This window comes from Mytilus trossulus, chromosome 2, assembly GCF_036588685.1.
Source record: "Mytilus trossulus isolate FHL-02 chromosome 2, PNRI_Mtr1.1.1.hap1, whole genome shotgun sequence".
NCBI lineage: Eukaryota > Metazoa > Mollusca > Bivalvia > Mytilida > Mytilidae > Mytilus > Mytilus trossulus.
Genome location: NC_086374.1, coordinates 71,175,164 through 71,185,720, shown reverse-complemented (window position 1 = coordinate 71,185,720; position 10,557 = coordinate 71,175,164). Strand labels below are relative to the sequence as shown.

General features: G+C 31.8%; 2 protein-coding genes across 2 annotated transcripts; both read left to right on the top strand.

Moving 5' to 3' along the window:
- Window positions 1-898: 898 nt before the first annotated feature.
- Window positions 899-2,584, top strand: LOC134705974 (uncharacterized). Its single transcript, XM_063564687.1, has one exon. It carries the CDS (start codon window positions 899-901, stop codon window positions 2,582-2,584), a length of 1,686 nt encoding a protein of 561 aa, XP_063420757.1.
- Window positions 2,585-5,800: 3,216 nt separating this feature from the next.
- On the top strand, window positions 5,801-9,835 carry LOC134707912 (uncharacterized). The gene is made up of 2 exons (XM_063568075.1): window positions 5,801-5,879; window positions 7,826-9,835. The coding sequence occupies exon 2, from the start codon at window positions 8,415-8,417 to the stop codon at window positions 9,522-9,524; it is 1,110 nt and encodes a 369-aa protein (XP_063424145.1). The 5' UTR covers window positions 5,801-5,879; window positions 7,826-8,414; the 3' UTR covers window positions 9,525-9,835.
- The last annotated feature ends 722 nt before the right edge of the window (window positions 9,836-10,557 follow it).

Sequence of the window (10,557 nt, the reverse complement as noted above, 5' to 3'; positions counted from 1 at the left end):
CTGCAAAATGCGATATATAATTATGGCAAATGGTCGAAATAGTCGATGGAAACCTAATAGAAGTTATTGCCATTGAATGATGTTCTTTTATTCCAATTTTGGAATACCTCATAATCGATAGAAAAAACTGATAAATAAAAAAAACAAAAAAAATTTACGAAAAAAATTCTTAAAACAAATAAACATGGTTGAAAAAAAATATTCTACGCTTTTTGCACCTACCATGTTGCATGGAGAGAAAATATTTATAACAAAGATGTTCAGCATAAAATATTCAATTTATAATTCAACATTATCGATATTGTAAGCTGATACTTTACAGGAGTAATTGGATTGTACATTTTTACGCTTTTTGATGCAAAGACTACAACAAAGACAGAACCAATATATAGCAAAGTGTTCAGCACATTAACATCTACAAATAAACCAACGCGGCTGTAACTATAAACCGAAATATGGGTTTTTCCTTCTGCATTTTTGTAAATAAAAAGTATATTGAGAATACTTTGAAGCACATGAGATAGTAAAAAAAAAAAACGTTAAAGAGTCAACATGCCCAAATTGATTTTGGTACGGTCATGTGTCTTTTCAATTAATCATTTTTTTCTTGTATAATATTTATATTTATCTCATAATAGTTATGCATAATATATCAGCGGTAACATGACAATTGGTACACAATTACTATGAAAATACTCACAAATTATAAAATCATAACTAATGCAATGAATATGAAAATAGTGACAAAGTTTAATCATTTTAACAGGTGAGTAATTCATCTTATTGAGAGCATTTTGTTTGAATATCTTTTGTCCAATATTGAGATATAAAGTAATCAATGATAATGAAAATCATTGCGGAAGTCAGTTACTACTTCACTTTTTGTTTTCAGATTAGAATGGCTTCAGCCAGTGGAACATTTTGTGGTGTATGTGAAACCCAATACGTGGTGAAAGAAGCCGTCATCTGGTGTCCTGAATGCGATGAAGGATTATGCTTATCATGTGAAAAGCACCATCAAGCTTCCAAAACCTCAAAAAATCATGAAATAACTTCAGTAAAGGATTATCGACAAATACCGTCATCCATAACAAGTATAACCCAATATTGCTCAGACCATGAGAAAAGGTATCAGCTCTACTGTTCCCAGCATGAAAAACTCTGTTGTCCGCTTTGTATTTCAAGAAATCACAAAACATGTGAATTGGTGGCAATTGATGATATTGTCAAAACGTCGAAGACTTCAGCATTATTTGACATTATGGAACAAAGTTTACAAGATATGAAGGGAAACATAGGAAGAATAGTAGAAGACCGGAAACTGAATATGGAGAAAATTCAACAACAGCGACAGACATTCCAGACAGATATACAAAAGATACGTGATAAAATAAACAAGCACCTAGATAAACTTGAAAATGAAATACAACAGGATATCCGAGAAGCGGAAAAGAAAGTCCAATCACAAATAGAAAGACTTCTTTCGACATTTTACGACCATGAGAAGTCATTAGATGAGCTTCAGAAGAATATTTTGGCGACGAAAAGTTTTGCAACTGACCTTCAAACAGTTCTTGGCGGTAAAATGTTAGAGGCAGAGATCCAAAGAAAAGAGATGATTATGCAGTCTTTAATAGAAGATGGAAGCCTACAACAAATACAATTACAATGTATAATTGATGACAAGATATCTGACATACTCTCAATCATCAAGTTTGGAGAGATATCAATTATAGCAAATCCACCGACGATCACCTTGACGATGACTAGAGACAAACAAGCTCAACAAATGGTACAAACGATATCAAAAACAATCAATGACATCAATCCTACTTTATTTGAGATAGTAAAAGAGGGGATAACAAGTGGAATCACGGGCTGCACTGTCATGCCTACTGGGAAAATGGTGTTTGTAGATAATGACAATAATCGTCTTGTAATCCACAATGAAAACGGATTAATTGATTTTGAAATACCTGTAGCACGTAGGCCTGTAGATGTTACATGTATTGATGAAAATACCGTCGCTGTAACGCATCATGAATGGATTTATTATATAGAAATAATCAACATCGCCAATAAAACGATTGTTAAAAGGATTAAAACATCAAATGTCTGCTACGGCATTACAAATAACAATGGAAAATTAATATATTATGAAACAGGAAGTGGTATTTTAACAGTAGACGTCAATCATGAAAGTACTATCACTACAGTAGTTAAAGTCGATGTCAAGCAGCATTGGAACTATGTTACAGCTGCAAAAGACAAAATTTACCATACAAACCCCGTCACAGATACCGTCACATGCTACACAGTCACAGGACAGAAGGTTTGGGAAAAAAACGAACCAATTTTGAAAATAATTCGTGGAATAGCAATTGACAACGATTCCAATTTGTATGTGGCATCTAAGGGGAGAAACAATGTCGTCGGACTTTCACCAGACGGAAGGCACGCCCGTGAATTGTTAGGAAAAGAAGACGGGGTTGATGAGCCTGTTGGTGTCTATTTTGACCAAGGAAGAAAAATTCTACTTGTTAGTAACCACCTTTGTGGAACAGCCTTTTTGTATAACATTTAATGACATTTGTGTTTTAACTTTTCTTGTTGATAATATTTAAAATATGTGTGGTAAACATTTCAAGGAAATTATAAATGTAAAAAAGGGACAATGTTTTACATTATAAAAGAATTACAAATTTACTAAAATGTTACCGGAATCCCCACTTTCTGCCAAACCTTGGACAGTGGAAAAAAAGTACAACATATATACCAACGAACTATAAAAATCAGTTGAAAAGAGCTAAACTTATCAGATGGATACAAATAGGTATATAAATAATAAAAAACAAAGAGATGACGTAGTCATGTTCTTTTACAGCACCACACCAGAAAGACACTTAGTACAAATTTCACAGTACTCGCATTTACTGACAACTAGTTTGAAATGTTGCATCACGTTTCGAACAAACATGAGACATGATAGTTTTTGGTTTTTCTATTATTTATATGTGTTTTTAACCTTATTATGAATAAATTGATATATTTGCCAACACGATTATGGAAATTTCAAAGTGTGCATAGGATAATCTACATAATTAAAATTGAGAATTATACATGTTTAAGGTGATGGGTATTCAGATAACACCTATGGTGACAGCTTTTAAATCCACGTTGAAAACGTTTTTATTCTGTGTTTATTTTGTTAATTTACCTTTAATTACCTTATACATGTAATGTAGTTCGACCAAATTAATTAATTTAATATTTATTCATAAAAAATGTAGTCAAAACTAACATTCAAAATTATTGAATTAAAAGTAACAAAATTGAATCCATCCTTGAATCAAAATCTGTATTAAATCGAATAACTGATGCATTGATTTATTTCTCTACATTTTACCAACAGTTTGACATCTGAACTTGATTTCTATTCAATTTGTGAGAAAATGATGCATCGGACATTAATAAATTGCTAATCTTAAAAGTTTATGTTTTGAGGAGATTTTCGTAAAATTTGAATACTTTATCAAGATGATTCATCTATAGATATATAATGTGACCGTTTATAAAATTGAGAATGGAAATGGGGAATGTGTCAAAGCGACAACAACCCGACCATAGAAATACAACAGCCGAAGTCCACCAACGGGCGAGAAACTCCCGCACCCGGAGGCGTCTTTCAGCCGTCCTCTGAACATGCTAAACAGGTATGCACACTAGTTCAGTGATAATGGACTTCATAATAAACTCCGAATTATACACAAGAAACTAAAATTAAAAATGATACCAGACCAATTAAGGCCAGAGGCTCCTGCCTTATGACAGGTGGACAATTGCGGCGGGGTTAAACATGATTTTTGAGATCTCAACCCTTCCCTATACCTCTAGTCAATGTTTATGTATATTTAGATATATTTATCTATATATGTTGAAAAACTTGCATAATGGCAAATTATTAAACTATAATTTTGCCTTTGTTTCGTCATATTTAACTCAATATATTCAGTTTAGTTTCCCATTTTTGTTTTTCATTAGCCACATCATACCTCTATATAATTAATCTCAAATGGAATGCGTAAAAGCATGTCTTGTAATAACGTGTTGGCTAAGATGTGGAATAAAAGATAAACTTAGGAGCTCTCACTGTCATAAAGCTGGGACATTTTTACATGAACAACAATGATAGCAATGAATGTATTTATACCTCTATCAAATAAAATATCTTTGTTTTTCATCTTACAGCTTCACCATGTTCACTGACAATCACTCCTGGGTAATCATCAGCTGAAAATGACAATCAGACCTTTCCTCTAGTCCGACGCTATTTTTGAAAACGACTGAGAGGATCATGAGATGTTTTAGTAGATATTATTATATAAATTAGATTAGGTGATTTTTTGAATTTTTGTTTGTTAGGTTGAGGGAAGTTAGATGACCTGATTATTTTGATCTGATACGGCCTTGTTTATTTTGTTGATTAGTGCAGCTCTATCGTTATAACATACTTTACCCGTTTTAAAGGGTAGTAATATTGTAGGTCTTTGGAAGTTTTTCGTTTTTATTGCTATGGCGTTGTCAGCTGACTTTCCACTTATAAATTTTGAAATCTTATTGGTATATTGCGCTTTTCTTTTGTAATGTGTTATAAGGAAATTCTTTCAATTTTAAATTTATTTGGTTTCTTATACAAATATTAAGAGCACACAGATAATAAAAATTATATCTTAAGTATGATAATTATATTTGTCATTTCGTGTTTTCAAATTATTATAAACGAGAATAATTATTCGGTATAATAAAGATATAACAATATAGTGATTTTCAAATTTAATTTCTCATAAAAACAGTTCAAATCCGTCCAACATGGGAATCCTTACTTTCAAAAGTAACAAAAACATATTCCATACTGATTGCATTCAGGGGTGTAATTGGGAGTACCAGTTATAGAGGAATATATTAACGCTCTTACAGAAACAGAAAAATAAATAATAAAAAACTTAATCATAATAATACCCTGTTTAAGAAAAGAGGGACGAAAGATGCAAGAGGGACAGTCAAACTCATTAATCGAAAATAAACTGACAACGCATGGCTATATATGAAAAAGACAAATAGACAAACAATAGTACAGATGACACAATATAGAAAACTATAGAATAAGCTGTGCATATGTACATATCGATAATTGTGAAATGTTGAAGGTGAAATTGCATAGCAATATTGATAAAAGGTTTAGTTAGAGAAAAGTCAACGAAGCTGTAACATACATTTTTTTTTACAAAGAATACAAAAAAAACAACCCCAAAATAAACAAACCCCAAAGACATAATTAAGACATGTGATTTTGAGATTATGAGAAGCACTTCAAGCGCTACATGTATTTCTTTGCTTAATTTATATTTTTTTTTATTTGCATATATACTAATTTTGATTCATGGATGAATATCCAATATGCAATATCCTTTGTTTTTCTTTTATGCTACAAATTGTCCTGAGTCTGCAAAAGAAACAATAAAAGATAGGTTAACAACATCAAATTCTCCAAACATAGATAAAGAAAACAGAAATAAAATACAACACACGACAACAAATATTAAAGGGGACAGGACACGTATACAATATTCCTTTGTCTTCATATTTTTTGATTCATTTTGAGAGTTCGGTGTAACACACGACAGGGACAGGCTGTATATAAAAATAAAAGCAGCAGTCAATTTGTAGTTCATATGCTGCGTTGTTTTGTATGAAGACTATATCTGTATTACGTGTTTATCGCCTTTATACATCCGGGTTGATATATTGACCTCGTAAGACGTAAGAAGACATGGAAAGTTTTGATATAGATTTTAACCCGATAACAGCAATACTTTAAGGTAAAATCACTGAAATTTTTTATATATCTACAAATCGATGTGTAAGCAAATGACTCTTATTACGGAATTGATGAGTAAATCAAAAGTACTTTCAAATTCATTGTAACAGTTGGGACCTGCTATGTAAACACCTTGATACACATATATTAATCCATTTGAGAATTGTTTACATATTTCAGCTTTTGCTGTTGTGGCTGCTATACGTTCCGAATTTTTCGATCACTTATTAATCAATGCCTGTACCAAGTCAGGAATATGACAATTGTTATCCATTCGTTTGATGTGTTTGGACTTTTGATTTTGCCTTCTGATTTTGGACTTTCCTTTTTGAATCTTCCTCGCAGTTCAGTATGTTTGTGTTTTTATTTTTTATTGTTTAAAGACATTTTACATAACTTATATTGAGGTACATAAATAATGGTATTGCTTTCAGGTAAATAAATAGGGGGACTTTGTTCGATGGATAAAACGGAACGAATTATAGTTGCTCTTAAACTTTAAGGAAGTAAGACCGTGTTTAACACCATGAAATGTATGTATAGACAAGTTTGTGTTTAAAACAGAAAAGTTGAAGACACCTTAATGAATGTTTTTTACTTTTCCTGTTAGAATACCTCTATCTTAGCTTTTGTCATTGTTTTGTGTCCGTCGTTTGTATTCATTATAGTAAATTTTACAGAAAAAAATCCTTCTCTAAAACTGCAGCTTAGTTTTACCAAACTTTACCGGAAAGTCCCAAAGAGAAGTTGAACAAACATAATTGCTGTTACTAAAAATTGAACCTATGAATAAAATGCAGGTTTAGGCTTCATCATAATATTTAAACTAATAAAAAGCAATTACAGAAAACCTGACAGGATTTGAAATGATAAACAGGTAGAGAAAGTCTATATGTTACTGATAAAAGCGTCAGTAAACCCTAAAAGGAGTTATTATCCTTAATAATAACATATAAAAAATGGTGATTATAAAAGGATGTAAATATTAGTCACATTGCTAAAATTGTCTTTTTGTATGTACTTCAGAATGTTTTTTACTTAAGTTTATAAGTTTTTGTGCAGAAACCACAATTAATGCAACAAATTGTTAAAACTCATTATCTACAAGTAATTGGAAATGAGTGAAACTGTAACTATAGGAGTTATTTTGCATGAAATATTTTATCAATTAAATAATATTTTATGTAAAATATTTGAAGATGGTATGCAACAATATACGAAAAAAGTAGCAACGTAAAACCTTGTTGACCTGTTCGAAATCAATCATGTAACCCGGAGAGGAGTAATGGACCTTGTAAGATGATTCTCACCAATTTTAACGTTTTGTTGTTGTTGATAAAACATATATATCAAAAGACAAGACGACAAAATTGTTCAGCGCAATGCGATCTTCAAATCAGACAACACGACTGCAACTGTCATCGACAAAATTAAAAGGATAATTTCCGATAAATAATAAATTTAAGTTTTTTTTAAGTTTTTCGACCTTTTGTTTTCCCCCATCCCACCCAAAAGTAGATTGATAGAAATTTTGAAGCGATAAAGATCAGCAAATAAAGATCTACAATTTTGTCAACACGGCCTCTTTTTCAACTGATATGATAACCCTTTATTCAGGATTTGTTATTTTTTATAATTTGCCAATTTTTTTCAAAAAGACTAAAGATATGTAAATACTATTAATAGTGAAAGGATCACTAATACACATACTCTAATTGAAAAATTATCTACAAAAATATCACTAAATGAAACTAACAAATGAGCAAACTTAATGATTATAATAAAGGTAAAAGTGGTATATTTTACAAGAGAAGGAAGCAGTTCGAATTTAACTATTCTCTATCTAAAATTTATATACATTTTTTTAAGTATGATAATAGAAAAGGTTTGTTCTTATGGTAAGCTAGTTTTGAATTCAATTACAGAATTTTGAAATTTGCTTTTCAGTTTTTAATGGAATCAGTCACTGAAACAATCTGTGGTGTGTGTGAAACCCAGCACACAGTGAGAGAGGCAATCTTCTGGTGTTCTGAATGCGATGAGGGGTTATGTTCATCATGCGAAAAACACCATCGTGCCTCCAAAGCCTCAAGAAATCATGAAGTTATTTCAATGAATAATTATCAAAAACTACCACACACTATTGCAAGCATAAACCAATACTGCTCAGACCATGAGAGAAAATATCAGCACTACTGTTCCCGGCATGAAAACTCTGTTGTCCGCTTTGTATTACAAGAAATCACAAAACATGTGATTTGACAGCAATTGAAGATATTGTCAAAACGTCGAACACTTCAGCATCATTTGACATTATGGAACAAAGTTTAAAAGATATGAAGAGGAACATGAACAAAATAGTTGAAGACAGAACAAAGAATTTAGGGAACATTCAGCAACAGCGGCAAAGTTTCCAGACAGACATACATGAGATACGAGAGAAAATAAACAAGCACCTAAACAAGGTTGAAAATGAAATACAGCAGGATATCCAAGCAGCGGAACAAACCAATCACAAATAGAAAGACTACTGTCTATGGTTTCCGATCATGAGAAATCAGTAGATGAGCTACAGGAGAATGTTTCCGCTACGAAAAGTTTTGCAACTGACCTCCAATCATTTTTTGGAGGTAAAATCGTTGAGGCCGAGATCCAAAAAGAAGAGATGTTTATTCAGTCTTTGATAGAAAATGGAAGCTTACAACAAATAAACCTACTATGCAGAATTGATGACAGATTGTCTGACATACTCGCCATGAAAAGGATTGGAGAGATATCAGTTATAACAAACACACCAACCATTAAATTGACGATGGATAGGGACAAACAAGCTCAACAGGTAGTTCTGACGACACCAAAAACAATAAATTACATCAATCCTACTTTATTGAAAAAAATTGAGATACCAGAAGGGGAATATATAAATGGAATTAGTGGCTGCACTATCATGCCTTCTGGGAAAATGGTCTTCGTAGATAATGGAAATAAGCGTCTTCTAATCTACAATGAGAACGGATTATTTGATAGTGAAATACCTATATCACAGCAGCCTATAGAAGTTACTTGTATTGATGAAAAGACTGTCGCTGTTACCCATAATTGGCCACCGCATCATATAGAAATAGTCAATATCGAAAATAAAAAGATTACTAACAAGGTCAAAACATCAAAACCGTGCTACGGCATTACAAATATTAATGGAAGATTAGTATATTATGAAAGGGGGAGTGGTATTAAAACAGTAGACGTTACTGATGAAAATACCGCCATTACAGTAGTTAAAGTCGATAGCGACCATTACTGGAACTATGTTACATCATCAAAAGACAAGATATACCGTACAGACCAACATTCAAGTACCGTCATATGCTCTACAGTTACCGGACAGACAGTTTGGGAATTAAAAGACAAATCAATTTTTAAAGGGATCCGTGGAGTCACAATTGATAAAGATCATAATGTATATGTGGCATCCAATAGCAATAACAGTGTCGTCGTACTGTCACCAGATGGAAAGGATGCCCGTCCATTGTTAGGAGAAGACAATGGGATAAAAATGCCTTATGGTATTCATTTTGACCAAAGCAGAAACTTACTTTTAGTTACTAACTTGAGTGGTGCAGCCTTTTTGTATAACATAACATAAACATTAAAAAATTATTATGGAGTACAGAAATCAAGTTTTTAGAAACAATATGCACACTTATATACAAATTTACAAATGTAACAAGTGCAGTGTAGTATTAACATTACTAGATAGTCAAATATTTACTCTGTTTATATTTAATTTGTCATTGATTTTACTAATTACGAATTGATGTTACACCATGGTAGTTTTCAAAAAAGTAGTTGATTGCACTATATGTTGTTCATTTAGAATAGTTATTCTTTTGATTTATGTTAGTGACTATTTTATAAACAAGTACAAGTATCAGCTTATTTTATATAATTATATATTACTGGTAAAATTAATTTGATGTCTTTTATTCATATTTGAATGCTCAAAAAAATAAATAAATGTGCTTTTAGATGAGGAGTATAAAAGAACAACAACAGGGCCGTACTTATTGAATAATTATTTTCTCAGATAAACAAACAAAGCTTTCTCATTGACACATTCCCCTTGTTCATTCTCAATTTCACTGGAAAAAACAACGTTTAAAGCTTAATCCATTACTTGTAAGGAAGTTATAACAACGTGTCAAACAGACTAAAATTATGTTTCTTAAGATAATTGTGAACAGCAAAAATGCTACATTGTACAAATATTTATTGAAATTATTTTACATCGGTCGAAAATCAAGAATGTGATTTAAACCGACTTACGCAGATAATAGTAAAGCTTTAACGAAAGTTATCAAAGGTACAAGGATTATAATTTAGTACGCCAGACGCGCGTTTCGTCTACATAAGACTCATCAGGGACGCTCATATCAAAATATTTATAAAGCCAAACAAGTAAAAAGTCGAAGAGCATTGAGGATCCAAATTTCCCAAAAGTTGTGCCAAATACGATTTAGGTAATCTATGCCTTGGATAAGAAAATCCTTAGTGTTTCGAAAAGTTCAGAGTTTTTTAAACAAAAAATCTAGAAAAATGACCACATTATTGATATTCATGACAACACCGGAGTGATGACTACTGGGCGGGTGATACCCTCGGGGACGAAACGTCCGACA